Source organism: Hyla sarda, chromosome 1 (assembly GCF_029499605.1).
Source record: "Hyla sarda isolate aHylSar1 chromosome 1, aHylSar1.hap1, whole genome shotgun sequence".
Lineage (NCBI taxonomy): Eukaryota > Metazoa > Chordata > Amphibia > Anura > Hylidae > Hyla > Hyla sarda.
In genome coordinates, this window is record NC_079189.1 from 363,211,101 (window position 1) to 363,232,026 (window position 20,926).

At 42.2% G+C, this 20,926-nt stretch overlaps 1 protein-coding gene across 2 annotated transcripts; it reads left to right on the plus strand.

Annotated features, from left to right (window-relative positions):
* Positions 1-8,111: 8,111 nt before the first annotated feature.
* LOC130274597 (forkhead box protein D5-like) lies at positions 8,112-19,343 on the plus strand. Of its 2 annotated transcripts, none has more exons than XM_056523035.1 (3): positions 8,112-11,669; positions 11,816-11,898; positions 17,857-19,343. In XM_056523035.1, the coding sequence occupies exon 3, from the start codon at positions 18,089-18,091 to the stop codon at positions 19,106-19,108; it is 1,020 nt and encodes a 339-aa protein (XP_056379010.1). In that variant the 5' UTR covers positions 8,112-11,669; positions 11,816-11,898; positions 17,857-18,088; the 3' UTR covers positions 19,109-19,343. The 2 variants fall into 2 exon arrangements, with proteins under 2 accessions (XP_056379010.1, XP_056379017.1); XM_056523042.1 differs by having other exon boundaries at positions 18,202-19,343.
* Positions 19,344-20,926: the final 1,583 nt, after the last annotated feature.

Sequence of the window (20,926 nt, forward strand, 5' to 3'; positions counted from 1 at the left end):
CCATTTCAGGTGACTACCCCTTGAATCTCAACAAGAGAATGCCAAGAGTGTGCAAAGCAGTAATCAAAGCAAAAGGTGGCTACTTCGAAGAACCTAGAATATGACATATTTTCAGTTGTTTCACACTTTTTTGTTATGTATATAATTCCACATTCATAGTTTTGATGCCTTCAATGTGAATCTACAATTTTCATAGTCATGAAAATAAAGAAAACTCTGAATGAGAAGGTGTGTCCAAACTTTTGGTCTGTACTGTATTTACATGCAGGAAAAAAAAACATTGGCGGACTACAGGAGAAAAATACCAGTATAGAAATGGACACAACTTTGAAAAAAAAATGCCACAAAAACTAACCCCTTATTTCTTCCTCTTTAAAAAATAAAAATAAATTGTGTGTTTGAGTAAATGCATTTTTTGGTTTAAATCTTGCATTTTTATCCCATGCATTTTTCTTGTTACTGGTCATTTGAGTCTTTCAATATGAAACTTAAAGGGGTATTCCTGTGGAAAATATATATTTTTTTTAAATCAACTGGTGCCAGAAAGTTAAACAGATTTGCAAATCACTTCTATTAAAAAATCTTAATCCTTCCAGTACTTTTTAGGGGCTGTATACTAAAGATAAATCCAAAAAAGAAATGCATTCCTCTGATGTCATGACCACAGTGCTCTCTGCTGACCTCTGCTGTCCATTTTAGGAACTGTCCAGAGCAAGAGAAAATCCCCATAGCAAACATATGCTGCTCTGGACAGTTCCTAAAATGGACAGCAGAGGTCAACAGAGAGCACTGTGGTCATGACATCAGAGAAAATGTATTTCTTTTTTGGATTTCTCTTTAGTATAGAGCCCCTAAAAAGTATTGGAAGGATTAAGATTTTTTAATAGAAGTGATTTAAAAATCTGTTTAACTTTCTGGCACCAGTTGATTTAAAAAAAAAAAGTTTTCCACGGGAGTACTCCTTTAACCCCTTAAGGACCCAAGACGTACTAGAACGCCCTGGCACCCTGGGCTTTAAGGACCCAGGACGTACTAGTACGTCCTGGTGTTTCTTCGGTCTCTGCCGCGCGCCGGACAGAGATCGGAAGCGGATGCCTGCTGAAATGCTTCTGCAGGCATCCAGGGCAAACGTAGAGGGGGGCCTTGTCTGCCCCCCATGTCGGCGATCGCCGCAAATCGCGAGGGAAATCGCCCCTGCCATCTGCGACTTTACCGGGCTGATCGGGCCTCTGGGAACCGACTGCCCAGTAATTTTGCATGATCCCGGTTGTCACAGACAGCCAGGACCATGCTGAAGTATAGGAGCAAGGTGGCAAACCTGCCACCTCCTCCTATCCCCTGCGATTCCTCGGTTAGCTAACCTACCAATCGCAGGGGGGGGGGGGGCGGTTACTTCCTCCCGCCCTGCCCGGCCCCTGAAAGTCTGGAGAGAACGGGAGGAAGACCGGAGGACGCGGCGGGGGACGGGGGAGTGCTGGGGCCCGGCCCCGGTACTTACCTCGTCCCTGAAGACCCGGATCCTGGCGGCAGAGACGGCGGTGGTGGCGAAAGGTGAGTAGATCCTCGGCGGCGGCGCGGGACCTTTGCAGAAGTCCAGACCGCCGTAAAGCGATCTGGACTGCTCCATCTGGTCCCTTTACACTACAACTCCCAGCATGCCCAGACAGCATGCCCAGACTGTGCCCTTCCAGATGTTGCAAAACTACACATCTTCAGCATGCCCTTACTGTCCAGGCATGCTGGGAGTTGTAGTTCTGTAACATCTGGCCCTTCAGATGTTGCAGAACTACAACTCCCAGCATGCCTGGACAGTTTTGGAATACTGGGAGTTGTAGTTTTGCAACATCTGGAAGGGCACAGATTGGGAATCACTGTATTAGTGTTCTGCAAACTGTAGTCCTCCAGATGTTGCAAAACTACAACTCCAAGCATGCTGGGAGTTGTAGTTCGGCAACATCTGGCTCTAAAGATGTTGCCGAACTACTACTTCCAGCATGCCTGAGAATGTTTGGGAGTAGTGGTTTTGCAGCAACTGGAGGCACACTGGTTGGGAAACATTGTCTGTTTCCTAACTCAGTGTTTCCCGACCCGTGTGCCTCCAGCTGTTGCAAAACTATAACTACCAGCATGCACTGATAGACTGTGCATGTTGGGAGTTGTAGTTTTGCAACAGCTGGAGCCCCCCCCCCTGTGAATGTACAGAGTACATTCACATGAGCAGGGGGCTTACAGTGAGTATCAGGGTGCAAGTCTGCGATGCAGCAAATTTTGCGCGGCAGCTCAAACTCGCAGCGGGAAACACGCTGTAATCCCCTGCCCGTGTGACTGTACCCTAAAAACACTACACTACACTACACTTACACAAAATAAAATAAAAAGTAAAAAAACACTACATATACACATACCCCTACACAGCCCCCCCCCCTCCCCTCCCCAATAAAAATGAAAAACGTCTGGTACGCCACTGTTTTCAAAAGGGAGCCTCCAGCTGTTGCAAAACAACAACTCCTAGTATTGCCGGACAGCCGTTGACTGTCCAAGCATGCTGGGAGTTTTGCAACAGCTGGAGGCACCCTGTTTGGGAATCACTGGCGTAGAATACCCATATGTCCACCCCTATGCAAATCCCTAATTCAGGCCTCAAATGCACATGGCGCTCTCACTTCAGAGCCCTGTCGTATTTCAAGGCAACAGTTTAGGGCCACATATGGGGTATCGCCGTACTCGATATTTGGAATTTTTGTGAAAAATTGGAAAATTGCTGCTGAACTTTGAAGCCCTCTGTCTTCCAAAAGTAAAAACTCGTCAATTTTATGATGCAAACATAAAGTGGACATATTGTATATGTGAATAAAAAATAATTATTTGGAATATCCATTTTCCTTACAAGCAGAGAGCTTCAAAGTTAGAAAAATGCTAAATTTTCAAATTTTTTATCAAATTTTGGGATTTTTCACCAAGAAAGCATACCACAAAATTTTACCACTATGTTAAAGTAGAATATGTCACGAAAAAATAATCTCGGAATCTGAATGATAACTAAAAGCATTCCAGAGTTATGAATGTTTAAAGTGACAGTGGTCAGATGTTCAAAAAATGGCCGGGTCCTAAGGTGTAAAATGGCTGGGTCCTTAAGGGGTTAACCCCTTAACCCCTTAAGGACGCAGCTCATTTTCACCTTAAGGACGCAGGCCTTTTTTGCAAATCTGACCTTTAATTGTCACTTTAAGCATTAATAACTCTGGGAATGGATGCTTTTACTTTTCATTCTGATTCCGAGATTGTTTCTACTTTATGTTAGTGGTAAAAATTTCGTCAATACTTGTATAATTTCTTGGTGAAAAATTCCCAAATTTGATGAAAAATTTGAAAATTTAGCATTTTTTTTTTACTTTGAAACTCTCTGCTTATAAGAAAAATGGACATCCCAAATAAATGTTATATTGATTCACATGTACAATATGTCTACTTTATGTTTGCATCATAAAGTTGACATGTTTATACTTTTGGAAGACATCAGAGGGCTTCAAAGTATAGCAGCAATTTTCCAATTTTTCACAAAATTTTCAAAATCTGAATTTTTCAGGGACCAGTTCAGTTTTGAAGTGGATTTGAGGGGCCTTCATATTAGAAATTCTCCACAAATGACCCCATTATAAAAACTGCACCCCTCAAAGTATTCAAAATGACATTCAGTAAGTGTGTTAACCCTTTAGGTGTTTCACAGGAATAGCAGCAAAGTGAAGGAGAAAATTCAAAATCTTCATTTTTTACACTCACATGTTCTTGTAGACCCATTTTTTGAATTTTTACAAGGGGTAAAAGGAGAAAAATCTTCCTAAAATGTGTAACCCAATTTCTCTCGAGTAAGGAAATACCTCATATGTGTATGTCAAGTGTTCGGCGGGCGCAGTAGAGGGCTCAGAAGGGAAGGAGCAACAATGGGATTTTGGAGAGTGAGTTTTTCTGAAATGGTTTTTGGGGGGCATGTCACATTTAGGAAGCCCCTATGGTGCCAGAACAGCAAGAAAACCCCCACATGGCATACTATTTTGGAAACTACACCCCTCACGGAATGTAACAAGGGGTACAGTGAGCCTTAACACCCCACAGGTGTTTGACGACTTTTCATTAAAGTTGGACGTGTAAATTAATTTTTTTTTCACTAAAATGCTGGTTTTCCCCAAAAGTTTACATTTCTACAAGGGGTAATAGGAGAAAATTCCCCCCAAAATTTGTAACCCCATTTCTTCTGAGTATGGAAATACCCCATGTGTGGACGTCAAGTGCTCTGCTGATGAACTTCAATGCTCAGAAGAGAAGGAGCGCCATTGAGATTATGAAGAGAGAATTTGGTTGGAATAGAAGTCGGGGGGCCCCTTGTGGTGCCAGAAGAGTGGACCCCCCTACATGTGAACCCATTTTGGAAACTACACCCCTCACGGAATTTAATAAGGGGTGCAGTGAGTATTTACACCCCACTGGCATTTGACAGATCGTTGGACCAGTGGGCTGTGCAAATGAAAAATAAAATTTTTCATTTTCACAGACCACTGTTCCAAAAATCTATCAGACACCTGTGGGGGGTAAATGCTCACTGCACCCCTTATTACATTCCGTGAGGAATGTAGTTTCCAAAATGGGGTCACATGTGGGTAGTTATTTTTTTGGCGTTTATGTCAGAACCGCTGTAAAATCAGCCTCCCCTGTGCAAATCACCAATTTAGGCCTCAAATGTACATAGTGCGCTCTCACTCCTGAGCCTTGTTATGCGCCCGCAGAGTATTTTACGCCCACATATGGGGTATTTCCGTACTCAGGAGAAATTGCGTTACAAATTATGGGGATCTTTTTTTCCTATTACCTCTTGTGAAAATAAAAAGAATGGGCCATCACCAGCATGTTAGTGTAAAAATTTTTGTTTTACACTAACCGGCTGATGTAGACCCCAACTTTTCCTTTTCATAAGGGGTAAAAGGAGAAAAAGCCCCCCAAAATTTGTAGTGCAATTTCTCCCGAGTACGGAGATACCCCATATGTGGCCCTAAACTGTTTCCTTGAAATACGACAGGGCTCCGAAGTGAGAGAGCGCCATGCGGATTTGAGGACTAAATTAGGGATTGCATAGGGGTGGACATAGGGGCATTCTACACCAGTGATTCCCAAACATGGAGCCTCCAGCTGTTGCTAAATTCCCATCATGCCTGGACAGTCAGTGGCTGTACAGAAATGCTGGGAGTTGTTGTTTTGCAACAGCTGGAGGCTCGGTTTTGGAAACACTGCCGTACAATTTATTTATTTTTTTATTGGGGGGGGGGGGGGACAGTGTAAGGGGTGTATATGTAGTGTTTTACCATTTATTTTGTGTAGTGTTTTTAGGGTACATTCACACTGGCGCAGGTTTACAGTGAGTTTACCGCTAGGAGTTTGCGCTGTGGCAGAAAATTTGCCCAAACTTGAAGCAGGAAACTTACTGTAAACCTACCTGTATGAATGTACCCCGTACATTCACATGGGGGGGACAAACCTCCAGCTGTTGCAAAACTACAACTTTCAGCATGTACTGACAGAACGTGCATGCTAGGGGTTGTACTTTTGCAACAGCTGGAGGCCCACTGGTTGGAAAACCTTCAGTTAGGTTCTGTTACCTAACTCAGTATTTTCCAACCAGGGTGCCTCCAGCTGTTGCAAAACTACAACTCCCAGCATGTACTGATCACCGAAGTGCATGCTGGAAGATGTAGTTATGCAACAGTTCGAGGTGCACAACTACAACTCCCAGCATGCCGAGACAGCTGTTGGCTGTTTGGGCATTCTGGGATTTGCACTTTTGCAACATCTGCAGGGCCACAGTTCAGAGACCAAAGCAGCGTGATCTCCAAACTGTGCCCCTCCAATTGTTGCAAAACTGCAAATGACAGCATGCCCAGACAGCAAACTGCTGTGTGGGCATGCTGGGAGTTGTAGTTTTGCAAGATCTGGAGGACTACAGTTTATAGATTACTGCAAAATGATCTCCAAACTGCAGCCCTCTAAATCTTGCAAAACTACAAATCCCAGCACGCCCAAACGGCTGTTTGGGCATGCTGGGAGTTGTAGTTTTGCAACATCTGGAGGGGGGGGCTACAGTTTAGAGAGCACTGTATGCTAGGCAACTACTCACCGGCTTCCATAGTATTCATCAGGGAGCCACGAGGGAGCCGCACGTCATCGCCGCCAGCCGCCGCCAATCAGGTAAGGAACCTCCAACGCTGCCTCTGCTGGTCATGCTACATTTCCCCCGATCTGCCCGGAGTACCGTCGGTGGGCAGGACGGGGGAACCAAACTTTAACCCCCCCGCCCCCAATCTGCTATTGGTCGTCGCGTCTTGATGACCAATTGCAGAAATAGGAGGGGTGGCACCCCTGCCACCTAACTCCTATCCCTTCAGGGGGACCGGGGGTGTCATGGACACCCCCGATCCCCCTGATTTTCCGGGTCACTGGACACCGGTATGACCCGGATCCGCCGAAAATCGTTGGTCTGAATTGACCCCCCCTGAGCAGGACCCCCCTGGGAATATGCACGGGATACCTGCTGATAGATATCAGCAGTCATCCCGGTCCGGTCCCTAACCGGCTAGCGGTGGGAACCGGAATTCCCACGGCGTATACATACGCCCCACGTCCTTAAGGACTCGGTATGCAGGGCATATGCATACGCCCTACGTCCTTAAGAGGTTAAGGACGCAGCCCATTTGGGCCTTAAGGACGCAGACAATTTAATTTCAACGTTTTCGTTTTTTCCTCCTAGCCTTCAAAAAATCATAACTCTTTTATATTTTCATCCACAGACTAGTATGAGGGCTTGTTCTTTGCACGACCAGTTGTCCATTGTAATTCCATCACTCACTTTACCATAAAATGTATGGCGCAACAAAAAAAATACTATTTGTGTGGTGAAATTAAAAAGAAAACCATAATTTTGCTAATTTTGGAAGGTTTTGTTTACACGACGTACAATTTACGGTAAAAATTACGTGTTCATTATTCTTTGGGTCAATATGATTAAAATGATACCCATAATAACATAATTTTCTATTACTGTTGCTCATAAAAAAAAATCGCAAACTTTTTAACCAAATTAGTACATTTAAAATCCCCCTATTTTGAAGGCCTATAACTTTTTAATTTTTCTGTATAAGCGGCAGTATGAGGGCTCATTTTTTGCGCCGTGATCTGTACTTTTTATAAATTTTTTGGGGAATAAAGTGTTATAAAAAAGCATCTATTTTGGACTTTTTTTTATTTTTACGTCCCTGCCGTTCACCGTCAGTATAATTAACATTTTATTTTAATAGTTCAGATATTTACGCATGCGGCGATATCAAATATGTATATAAAATATAACACTTAATATTTAACACTTTTTGGGGGTGAAATAGGGAAAATGGGACAATTTATGTTTTTATTGGGGGAGGGGGTTTTTCACATTTTTTTTACTTAATTTTTTTAAAAATTTTTTTACTTTTATTTTTACACTTTAATAGTCCCCATAGGGGACTATTTATAGCAATCATTCGATTTCTAATACTGTTCAGTGCTATGTATAGGACACAGCACTGATCAGCATTATCGGTCATCTTCTGCTTTGGTCTGCGGGAAGGCAGATCAGAGCAGAAGACACCGGGAAGGCAGTGGAGCCAGGTGAGGGGACCTCCGACTGCCATGCTGGATGATCGGATCCCAGCGGCAGCGCTGCGGGCGATCCGATCATCCATTTTAGTGACCACGATGCTGCAGATGCCGTGATCTGTATTGATCACAGCATCTGAGGGGTTAATGGCGGACATCCGTGGGATCGCGGATGTCCGCCATTATGGGCAGGTCCCTGGCTGCGATCAGCAGCCGGGACCTGCCTCGCATGATCCGGGCATCGCTCCGATGCTCGCGGTTATGCTTAGGATGTAAATGTACATTCTGGTGTGTTAAGTACCACCTCACCAGGACATACATTTACGTCCTGCGTCGTTAAGGGGTTAAGGATTTCTATTAATGTATTTGGGAAAAACAACAATGGATTTTTATTTTTTTTAGAGCATGATACATTTTGGAAAAATGTCCACTAACCATAAAAATGCACCCTGAATAAGGAATCATGTCATGTCATGCCATAAATGTTGGCACCCCTGACATTTTTCAAGGAAGTATTTCTCATAGAAAAGGATTGCAGTAACACATGTTTTGCTATACACATGTTTTTTCCCAAAAAAAAGGAGGAAAAAAGCTAATTGGACGTAATGTCACACCAAACACCAAAAATTTACAAAATTATTGGTACCCTTTCAAAATTGTGGAAAAATAAGATTGTTTCATGCATGTGATGCACCTTTAAACTCACCTGGGGCAAGTAACAGGTGTAGGCAATATAAAAATCACACCTAAAAGCAGATAAAAAGGAGAGAAGTTCACTTAGTCTTTGCATGGTGTGTCTAAGCAAGGACAACAGAAAGAGAGAAGAAAACTGTCTGAGGACTCGAGAACCAAAATTGTGGAAAAATATCGACAATCTCAAGGTAACAAGTCGATCTCCAGATATCTAGATTTGCCTTTGTCCACAGTCGCAACATTATCAAGAAGTTTGCAACCCATGGCACTGTAGCTAATCTCCCTGGGCGTGGATGGAAGAGAAAAATTGATGAAAGGTATCAATGCAGGATAGTCCGGATGGTGGATAAGCAGCCCCAAACAAGTTTCAAAGATATTCAAGCTGTCCTGCAGGCTCAGAGAGCATAAGTGTCAGCTCAAACTATCTGTCTACATTTAAATGAAATGAAACGCTATGGCAGGAGACCCAGGAGGGCCCCACTGCTGACACAGAGGCATAAAAAAGCAAGACTATATTTTGCCAAAATGAGCTTGAGTAAGCCAAAATCCTTCTGGGAAAACGTCTTGTGGACAGATGAGAACAAGATAGAGCTTTTTGGTAGCACATCCTTCTACTGTTTAGCAAAAACGGAAAGAGGCCTACAAAGAAAAGAATACAGTGCCTACAGGTTCAAATATGTTTTGGGGTTGTTTCACTGCCTCTGGCACTGGGTGCCTGGAATGTGTGCAAGGCATCATGAAATCTGAGGATTACCAATGGATTTTGGGTCGCACTGTACAGCTCAGTGTCAGAAAGCTGGGTTTGCATCCGAGATCTTGGGTCTTCCAGCAGGACAATGACCCCAAACATACATCAAAAAGCACCCAGAAATGGATGGCAACAAAGTGCTGGAGAGTTCTGAAGTGGCCAGCAATGAGTCCAGATCTAAAACCCATTGAACACCTGTGGAGAGATGTTACCGAATAAGGTATGGCTAATCTGAGAACCACTATCATATGGTCAGTATAAACACCAACTCCGAAAAAAGGACCATACTAATGAATTATTATACAAAAGGAACAAAGTCTTTATTGATATATAGCAAAATCTAAAAAAAATTATTAAAAAATATGCAAAGAATAGGTACAATGGAAAATCAGGCAGAAGAGAAGGAGATGATGGCGATAAAAAATAAACTTTCAATGGAGAAAAAATCAATATAAGGATATTACTAGGCTGGGTATGGATCATGAATACTTGTAAAGTATGGCATATAACAATATATATCACCAGCATAGAAGTGCAGGAACATCACTGCATAAGAAAATGTTTATGACCCATAACAATATGTATCACCAGCATAAGAGTGCAGGAACATCACTAAATATGATAACTGAATCAAAAGGTATACATGACCCATGCACATGAAGGGTGCCTCTCACCTCCTCCTGTGGAGAGATATCAAAATTGCCATCGGGAAAAGATGCCCCTCCAATAAGAGAGATCTGGAGCAGTTTGAAAAGAAGAGTCGTCCAGCATTCCGGCTGAGAGCTATAAGAAGCTTATTGATGGTTATAGGAAGCCAATGATTTCAGTAATTTTTTCCAAAGGTTGTGCAACCAAATAATAAATTAAGGATGCCAATAATTTTGTCCAGCCCATTTTTGGAGTTTGGTGTGACATTATGTACAATTTGCATTTTTTCCTCCCTTTTTGGTTTAGTTCCAATACACACTGTTACGGAGCTGGATGTGGATCCTCTAACCTGTGTGGCTGATGACTCAGACCGTATCGGGGAGCAGAGTCTAAGGTGCTGCTGGTCTTCACCAGAACCCGCCACAAGGCAGTATGGGCTTGCTGCAGCAGGCGACACCCAGGTCGCTACCCCCGACACGGCTCGACCACACAGGTAGCTGGGCAAGGCGAGGTACCGAAGGATAAGGCAGTAGCATAATCAAACATAGCAGAAGGTCAAGGCAGGCGGCAAAGTTGCGAAGTCAAATAATGTAGCGGGAAGGTCTGGATACACGGCCCTTTAAATTTCAGAGCTTCGACGCGTGCGCCTTAGGAGGCGGGGATGCGCAAGCGGGAGCTGAGACACAGAGGAGGAGGCGGCAGCGGAGCATGGTGAGTGAACGTCTGGGATTTGCATGCTAAGAAGGAAGGTCAGTAATAAAGTCCATTGCTATGTCGGTCCAGGGCAGCTCAGGAACTGGAAAAGGATGTAGTAGACCAGCAGGCTTAGCACGAGGGGTCTTGTCCTGCAGATTCCCTTTCTTGGCAAAATTCCTCAAATCGCTCAAAGAAACGAATATCAATCCGGGATGCCAAGTGTATAAGTTAATTTAAGTTAGATGGCAATTCCCGGGCAGCAAGGACATCCTTGATATGACTAGATAGTCCTTTCTTGAAGGAAGTGCAAAGAGCTTCATTCTTCCATGATAACTCCCATGACAGGGTACGAAACTGTATGGCATACTCGCCCACAGAGGAGTTGCCCTGCGAAAGACTCAGCAATGCCGTCTCAGCATAGGAGGCTCGGGCTGGTTCCTCAAAGACACCCCGAAATTCCGTCAGCAAAGCCTGGAGATTGGTTGTGAGAGCATCACTGCGATCCCAAAGCGGAGTTGCCCAGGCAAAAGCCCTTCCAGTTAAGAGACTGATAACGAAGGCCACCTTTGCTCATTCTGTAGGGAACTGTTCCGCCATGAGTTCAATGTGCATGGAGCACTGCATCACGAAATCCCGATAGGACTTGGGATCTCCCTCATATCTGTCAGGAAGAGACAAGCAGAGTTTTGTTCTGGAGGAGACTGCAGCAGCCGGAGGCAGCACTGGAACAGGAGGAGGCTGTAGTTGTGGCAGTTGCTGCTGAGCAGTTAGCAACTACTGCATCATGGTGGATAACTGGCTCAACTGCTGTGCCTGCTGGCCCAACTGCTGTGACTGGAGCACCACGATAGAAGCGAGATCCGGATTATGTGGCAGAGGAACCCCAGTGGGATCCATGGCCGGATCTTGCTGTTACGGAGCTGGATGTGGATCCTCTAACCTGTGTGGTTGATGACTCGAACTGTATCGGGGAGCAGAGTCTAAGGTGTCGCTGGCCTTCGCCAGAGCCCGCCGCAAGGCAGGATGGGCTTGCGGTGGCAGGCGACACTGAGGTCGCTACCCCCGAAACGGGTCAACCACACAGGTAGCTGGGCAAGGTGAGGTACCGAAGGATAAGGCAGTAGCGTAGTCAAACGTAGCAGAAGGTCAAGGCTGTCAGCAAAGGTGTGAAGTCAAATAACGTAGCGGAAAGGTCTGGATACACGGACGGGTAAGGCAAACAGGCAATTTGGAATGCTTAATCTCAGGCTAGGGGCACTGAAGATCTGGCAGGGAAGAGTGGGAGGTGCAGGGATTTTATAATGTAATGTTAGGTGCAACAACTAATTGTGGGCACACTGGCCCTTTACATTTCAGAGTTCCGGCACGCGCGCGCCCTAGGAGACGGGGATGCACGCATCGGAGCTCAGACACAGAGGAGGAGGCAGCAGCGAAGCGTGGTAAGAGACAGGCTTGGATTCACATGCGGGCGCGTCCCACGATGCAAATCCCAACCCCGCTGGCAGAAAGGGACACTGCACTCACGGCCGGAGTGCAGAGTGTAACACACAGAAAGGGAATAAACATGTGCATAGCAAAACATATGTTACTGCAATCCTTTTCTGTGAGAAATACTTTTATGTCCATGACTGTATATATATATATATATATATATATATATATATATATATATATATATAGTGTTCAAAAGGCAGTGATTTATAATCCCATAGCAAAGTGATACAATACATATATAGTGTTATAGGTATAGAGATTTATATTTCCACATTCACTTTAGCTCACAAGCAATGTTTTTTTGCAAAAAGGAATGCACCAGCACCACCAATGGTATATTACTAGGACATCCTAGTAGAACACTGTTTAAAAAACAAAAAAGGAACACTAAGATAACACAATGTAACTCCAAGTCAATCACACTTCTGTGAAATCACACTGTCCACTCAGGAAGCAACACTGATCGACAATCAATTTCACATGCTGATGTGCAATTGGAACAGACAACAGGTGGAAATTACAGGCAATCAGCAAGACACCCCCCAATAAAGGAGTGGTTCTGCAGGTGGTGACCACAGACCACTTCTCAGTTCCTATGCTTCCTGGCTGATGTTTTGGTCACTTTTGAATGCTGGCGGTGCTTTCACTCTAGTGAAAGCATGAGATGGAGTCTACAACCCACACAAGTGGCTCAGGTAGTGCAGCTCATCCAGGATAGCACATCAATGCGAGCTATGGCAAGAAGGTTTGCTGTGCCTGTCAGCATAGTGTCCAGAGCATGGAGGCGCTACCAGAAGACAGACCATTACATCAGGAGATGTGGAGGAGGCCATAGTAGGGCAACAACCCAGCAGTAGGACTGCTACCTCTGCCTGTGTGCAAGGAGGAGCACTGCCAGAGCCCTGCAAAATTACCTCCAGCAGGCCACAAATGTGCATGTGTCCACTCAAATGGTCAGAAACAGACTCCATGAGAAGGTTTGAGGTCCCGACGTCCACAGGTGGGGGTTGTGCTTACAGCCCAACACTGTGCAGGACGTTTGGTATTTGCCAGAGAACACCAAGATTGGCAAATTCACCACTGGCGCCCTGTGCTCTTCACAGATGAAAGCAGGTTCACACTGAGCACATGTGACAGACGTGACAGAGTCTGGAGACGCCATGGAGAATGTTCTGCTGCCTGCAACATCCTCCAGCATGACCGGTTTGGCGGTGGGTCAGTAATGGTGTGGGATGGCATTTCTTTGGGGGGCCGCACAGCCCTCCATGTGCTTGCCAGAGGTAGCCTGGCTGCCATTAGGTACCGAGATGAGATCCTCAGACCCCTTGTGAGACCATATGCTGGTGCGGTTGGCCCTGGGTTCCTCCTAATGCAAGACAATGCTAGACCTCATGTGGCTGGAGTGTGTCAGCAGTTCCTGCAAGAGGAAGGCATTGATGCTATGGACTGACCCGCCCAATCCCCAGACCTGAATCTGATTGAGCACATCTGGGACATCATGTCTTGCTCCATCCACCGAGGCGCACCAAAGACTGTCCAGAAGTTGGTGGATGCTTTAGTCCAGGTCTGGGAGGACATCCCTCAGGAGACCATCCTCCACTTCATCTGGAGCATGCCCAGGCATTGTAGGGAGGTCATACGGACATGTGGAGGCCACACACACTACTGAGCCTCATTGTGACTTGTTTTAAGGACATTTCATCAAAGTTGGATCAGCCTGTAGTGTGGTTTTCCACTTTGATTTTGAGTGTGACTCCATATCCAGACTTCCATGGGTTGATAAATTTGATTTCCATTGATAATTTTTGTGTGATTTTGTTGTCAGCACATTCAACTATGTAAAGACGAAAATATTTCAAACGATTAGTTCATTCATTCAGATCTAGGATGTGTTATCTTAGTGTTCCCTTTATTTTTTTGAGCAGTGTATATCACTAGCACATACCAGGAAGTATATAATTAGGATACACTAGATGGCTTGTTACTAGGAAATGCTAGATGGTATATTACTGGAACATACTGGGCGGTAATACTGTATGTGAATTCAGGCTAACATTTCAATCTGCTGTATGTCAAACAGACAAACACTGGGACCAATGTCATGAGAAACCAATTAAAGGGGTACTTTGCTGCTCAGCATTCAGAACAAAATGTTCCGAACGCTTAAAGTCGGCGCCAGGGGCTGGTGATGTCATGGCCCTGTCAATGTGAGTCTATGGGAGGGGGCGTGATGTGTGTGTGATGTCATGAGGGCGCAGAGCTGTGATGTCAGAGCGCTCAGAGCATTTTTATTTTATTTTAAAAATTGCAAACCCCTCCAAAACCCTGCAAATCTACACCAACTAAGACTTTGGAAAGCACTTTCAAAAAGTTGCAAATTACAAATCATACAAAATGTTCTAAAGGGATTTATTTTTTGCTTATGTGCTCCAAATTGATCAATCCCTGATAAATATGTAGCATGTAGGCAAAACCAAAGCAAAAATAAATGGGGGAGGTTGATCAGTTGCCCATAGCAACCAATCAGATCACTTCTTTAATTTTTCAGAGGCCTTTTTAGAAATTAAAAAATTGATGTGATTGGTTGCTATGGTACACACTTTCTAAAGACAACAATGATAAATCTCACCCCTATGTATCCCCAATGACACATATACAAACCCAATACAGATGCTACCTGAGTCCGGTTTGAACCAATGACCCCATAATCCATATAGCTCCTACTAAGACTTTGTTTACACGGGGAAAATGTCCGCACGGAGAATCCCTGTGCGGACATTCCTCTAAATAAAATGCCAGTGATAGGACCGCTAGGTAATGTGCCATCTCAAACACATGTCTGTTCTTTTTACGGACGCAGAAAATTTGCGCGGGGCAGTAGAATCCCGTTGAAATTAATGAACAGAAATTCTGGCATGTGAACATAGCCTCAGTCTTCTCATCTGTTTTAAAATGTATCACTAAAATTGCCACAGATAAAAATACTAGTAAATATAGATTATAAACTGTACACATTGATTTATTTGGATTTTTGTGGCTTACACTTGATGCATTATACCTAATGTGAGGATCTATGGAAATACATTTACAACAGTGTTAGTGTATCTATAGCTGTTGCAAAACTACAACTCCCAGCATGCTAGGTGAGAGTTGTAGTTTTGCAACAGCTGGAGGCACACTGGTTGAGAAACACGGATTTACTTTGTGCAGTTGACCATCTTATATGAGAAGATGCTGCTGTCCTGCTCAGGCTGTACTCTGCTGGGTGATCCACTTATATTTTACATGGGTCTAATGGGGTAAGTGCATGGGCAATTGAGCAATAAGGTCCATGCAGTATATTCTCATTAAATAGCTGGGGATCGCCTGCAATTGAGATCAGCATGAGCCCCATACAGATTGCCCTGTGCAGGAATGAGGGGCTTTTCAGTTGTTATTGCTCTGTGCCCATGAATGCCCCCCCTGTGGTGATCAGTAAACTGCAGCTGCTGAGCCATTTCCTCCACTGTCTTCATATGCAGAGCTGGCAGCCTAATGTTCTCCTATTACAGGTTGCAGGTGGGTGTCCTCTCATTCATTCACCATTTCCATTGCCAAAACCACTTGCAAAACATCAGAGGTTTTCCCCACATCATGGTAATGGCAGGCGTGGTCTGCACCTAGTGTTCTCATGTAAAGTGACTGCTCCATTCATCTCTATGCACTTCATGCTCTCTAATGTCATGTATACAAAAGACTACACTTCCCCTGTATGAGAACCCTCTGCTGTTACCAGTATATCCGCAGGAGTATACACTATTGCTTTAAGAAAGAAACAACAACATATATATATTTATTTGTGTGCTTATATATTTGTTTTTATTTTATTGTGCAGAATTGTTATAATAGTTGTATGATGTTTATGTTTTTTTTTATATTTCAAAAATTTGGTCTTAAAATCCATATTATTTGCAACTCCTATGTATGTAATATACTTTAGATGTATGTTTTTTCTTTCAGTTTTTGCTTGCGCTTTAATAACACAATAATACTTTAAGAAATCAAGTTTAAAATCAATTCATTATATTCCTACCTGCAAAGCATAAGAAATATACGAAATACAGCACATCGACCCTTACAGGTTAAACATAGGCAATAGGGTTACTGGCATCAATAGCTGGAAATATACAGCAAATGATTACACTAAGAGTAAATAATAGAGGAAATGGGGTTTAAATAACTTTACCTATAAAATAGATATTAGAGAGAGTAGATAGATAGAAGTATAGGTAGGTAGGTAGATATGAGATAGAAGATAGATTAATATTAAATAGATAGATAGATATGGATATTGATAGATAGATAGATAGATAGATAGATAGATAGATATGATAGATAGATAGATACAATAGAATAGATAGATAGATAATAGATAGATATATAATAGATAGATATATAATAGATAGATAGATACAATAGAATAGATAGATAGATAGATAGATAGATATGAGATAGATAGATAGATATATAATAGATAGATATATAATAGATAGATAGATATGAGATAGATAGTAGATAGATAGATAGATATGAGATAGATAGATAGATAGATAGACAGATATTAGATAGATAGATAATAGATAGATATATAATAGATAGATAGATTGGAGATCTAACTGAACATAATCTCAAATCTATTTGCCTAAAATTGGTATTGTAGGAGGAAACCTACACAAACTAAAATTCCTAAACATTATCGCCTACATGTGAAACACCATTTACAATTCTCCTAAAACGATCGTGTGCACTTGATATTCCACTTTCAGTTAAGAAGAAAAAGGGTTAAAAGATTCAAAACCATAAACAAACAGATAACTGATTTAACCCCCCCCCACAATAAATTAGGATCCGTATGTACTATCATCATCTCTTATCTATCTATCTATCTATCTATCTATCTATCTATACCATATCATCTATCTATCTCATATCTATCTATCTCTCATATCTATCTATCTATCTATCTCATATCTATCTATCTATCTCATATCTATCTATCTCATATTTATCTCATATCTATCTATCTCATATCTATCTATATATCTATCTACCTATCTATCTGTCTATCTATCTCATATCTATCTATCTATCTATCTATCTATCTATCATATCTATCTACCTATCTATCATATCTATCTATCTCATATCTATCTATCTATCTACCTATTTATCATATCTATCCATCTCTCTATCTATCTATCTATCTATCTATCTATCTCCTATCTATCTATCTATCTCTCCGCCTATCTATTGTATGTTAATCTATTTTCTATTTATCTCATATCTATCTATCATATATATCCATCTATCTATCTATTACATCTATCAATCTATCTATCTATCTATCTATCTCTCAGCGTATCTATAGTATATTAATCTATTTTGTACCTATCTCATATCTATCTATCTATCTATCTATCCATCTCATATCCATCATATATCTATCCATCTCATATCCATCTATCTCATATCTATCTATCATATATCTATCTATCTATCCATCCCCATATCCATTTAATAATCCTCTAAATACATACCTACTAATTGTTCTTAGAATGTGGCTGGCATGTTCCTATAATGTGAATAGTGCTGGAGTATATCATGTTCGGAAGTTAATCGTTCGATCACTCATTAACCGATAAAGAATTAGAAGGAATTATAAAAGAATACATTGTATCGATCACGTATGCCAAATCGCTGTTACTATTCCAAGGCTTAGTTCCTGACTACAAGAAAAAGAGTAAACAGACTGGACAAACATTGATCCCCAATGCTCAGCTTAACAAACCATTGCATGTGTTGTAAATAATGAAAGTAGCAATAGTCTATTGATGTGCACAGCAAGTGTTAATTCTCAACCTCAGGACCAACACTATAGACCTAGCCCCTCCTTCCAGGTGCAGGACCCCCTCAGAAAGGCTTATCTGGCAGATTATCTCCAATTCAAGTGCAGATGACTACCTGACAGGGTTCAGTGACTGCAGGGGAATCCTATAAAGAGAAGGGTGAGGAGGAGCACTAGGATCAGTCAGCCCCTTCCCATAGGAGACAACACTGGAGAAGGTGCCCCAGAGATACCAAGGATCACTTAGGGCAATGAGCCTCTGCCAAGAGACGGTGGGTGCCCAACAGTTCTTCTCCAGCATGCAGGAAGAGGACGATGAGATTGATATTTTGGGAGATGATGACAGCTGTGACTTTCTCCATAGTAGATCTTCAGACTCAGATGCCGGGGAGCTGTCCCCTACAAAGCCCTGCCACCTGGAGACAGAGAGCGACTCATCTGGAGAGGGGGAGACCAAGGAGACCACCATAACTGTCGGGGCCAAATCCAAAAGGACCTTGGTGAAGCCCCCATACTCCTACATAGCCCTGATCACCATGGCTATCCTGCAAAGTCCGCACAAAAAACTGACCCTGAGCGGCATCTGCGACTTTATCAGCAGCAAGTTCCCATATTACAAGGACAAGTTCCCCGCCTGGCAGAACTCCATCCGACACAACTTGTCTCTTAACGACTGTTTCATCAAGATCCCCCGGGAGCCGGGCAACCCTGGCAAGGGCAACTACTGGACCCTGGACCCGGCCTCAGAAGACATGTTTGACAATGGGAGCTTTCTCAGAAGGAGGAAAAGGTTTAAGAGACATCACAACGAGTTCTTAAAGGACAACTTGATGGTCTACCCACCTCTACAGTACTACAGGTCCTACAGACCCCTTCAGCCACACAGCTTTGTACAACCAAATGCCCTGGCACCAGCGCCTAGAAGAGAAAGACTAGTCATCCCTGGGCATCATCAGATCCACTACCAGGATGTTATGTCGGGGAAACTGTCCAGTAATATCCAAGGTGTGGGCACAGAGATAAAGCCCCTGGTCCTGGGCACTCAGCAAGGCAGTCCTCCAAACAAATGCTCCTTCACTATAGAAAGCATCATGAAAAAAACTCAGCCCGAGGTATGTGTGCCAAATTTCCCCCAGCCCTGGAACTACAACCAGTTCATCCAAGGACCAGCCACTATGCTCCCAGCAGTCCTAAATATGAATGCAGGGCCAGTGGTGTCCTCCTATGGGACCAGACAGTACTGTCACATGCGGTTTCCTGGGGGCTTCTAAAAGTTCCGTGGACTTGAACTATACCAGAACCTAAGCAATTAGTTACTGGACTCTGGGATTGCTGCCCTTCTTCACCCGAGCACCAGTCCGGACTGTAAAAACTGGAAATGACTTTGCATATATGTAAATTTACTTCACACAATCCTATGAAAGTGAATGGCTCTGAGTGGACGTATTTAATTTTGCAATGTTTCTTCTCCTAACTGTTTGTAAAACTGAAATATTTAAGATGTTATGTTATTTATTGTCATTGATATTTGTGGTATTTCCATTTGGAATAAAAGGAAATGAAATGTACAAGTGATGTATTGTTTATGTTTTTATTATCTCATCGAGGTACTTGATATACCGATTCTTATTACATAACAACTGTAATTATGTATCCACACTACCAGACATCGTTTCTAAGGGCAAAAGTACAATGAATGGGGAACGTTTAACATTTTGCCATATAATCTTACATACTTTACCCATTTGTACTTAAAACGGCATTTAAATTGCTTGTTTTAGTCACTGAATAAAAATAATTTAAGGATAATATAAAATACAGAAAAGGTTACATTGAATTAGCATCATCCTTCTTAAATAAATACAAGAAAATGAACACTAGATATGTACAAAGAAATAACGAAAAAATAATAATGGTAAATAAATAAGCTGAAGATTCCAAAACAAGTCTGATGTGTAAAATGCAAATAAAAGACAAAGATACAAAATAAAAACTGAGCGATTGACAGAAACAAATAATCGCTTACTTTATATCAATATCATATGATATATTTTTCTAGACAGTTGGATGTGAATATATACATACATATATATATATATATATATATATATATATATATATATATATATATATAATCTATAGAAAGGTAGGTGTGACATAGATTACATGATAGATAAATAAATAAATAAATAATAAAACAGTAAATAATCATATCTCATATGTACTACAGTTTATTTGCCTGTATATTAAAAAAAAAAAAAAACAGTAATCATATCTCATATGTAATACAGCTTATGGCCTGTGATGATGAAGATGACACAAGGTAATAATTGATACAAGGTTTCATCTCCTTAACCCCCCTCGTTATCATCATTTATAGCACTACTGTTTATTAAGACCATGCGTGTACATTATTATGGGGGAACTACAATGCACAAAGCAATCAGAGGATTGGGAAGTAACCGGTCATGTCTTAAAAATCATGAATATCATCCCAGAAGTCAGGTGAAGAGGGTCACTGGCAATGAGGTGTGTATTTTATTAGGGGAATTGGATGTGGAAGGTGATAGATTCCCACACATTATGCAGCCAGGAGGATCTGAGAGGACAATACTGCACTGAAACTCATTGTGGACTTTTCTTCCTCAAAACAAACAAGGTTTTCAATTACCTGCAAGGGATGAAACATTGTGTGTATGGACATCATTGCCTGGAGAATAACACATCATTCATGAATAGAAAACATGGAATTCTGTCACTCTAAAATCTATCTATCTATCTATCTATTATCCATCTATCTTATATCTATCTATCATATCTATCTATCTCATATCTATCTATCTATTATCTATCTATCTTATATCTATCTATCTATCATATCTATCTATCTATCTATCTATCTCATATCTATCTATCTATCTAAGATGCAGAAAATATAGCAGCACACCCAGTAGTAAAGTGCAAAAATTGGGATTTATTGACCCATATCAGATGCGACGTTTCGACGGCATCCCGGCATCCCGCCATCTTTTTTGCTTGAAAAAGATGGCGGGATGCCGTCGAAACGTCGCATCTGATATGGGTCAATA

Excerpts from the sequence above, each read along its gene's own strand:
- LOC130274597 (XM_056523035.1), top strand. The coding sequence starts at position 18,089 with ATGAGCCTCTGCCAAGAGACGGTGGGTGCCCAACAGTTCTTCTCCAGC.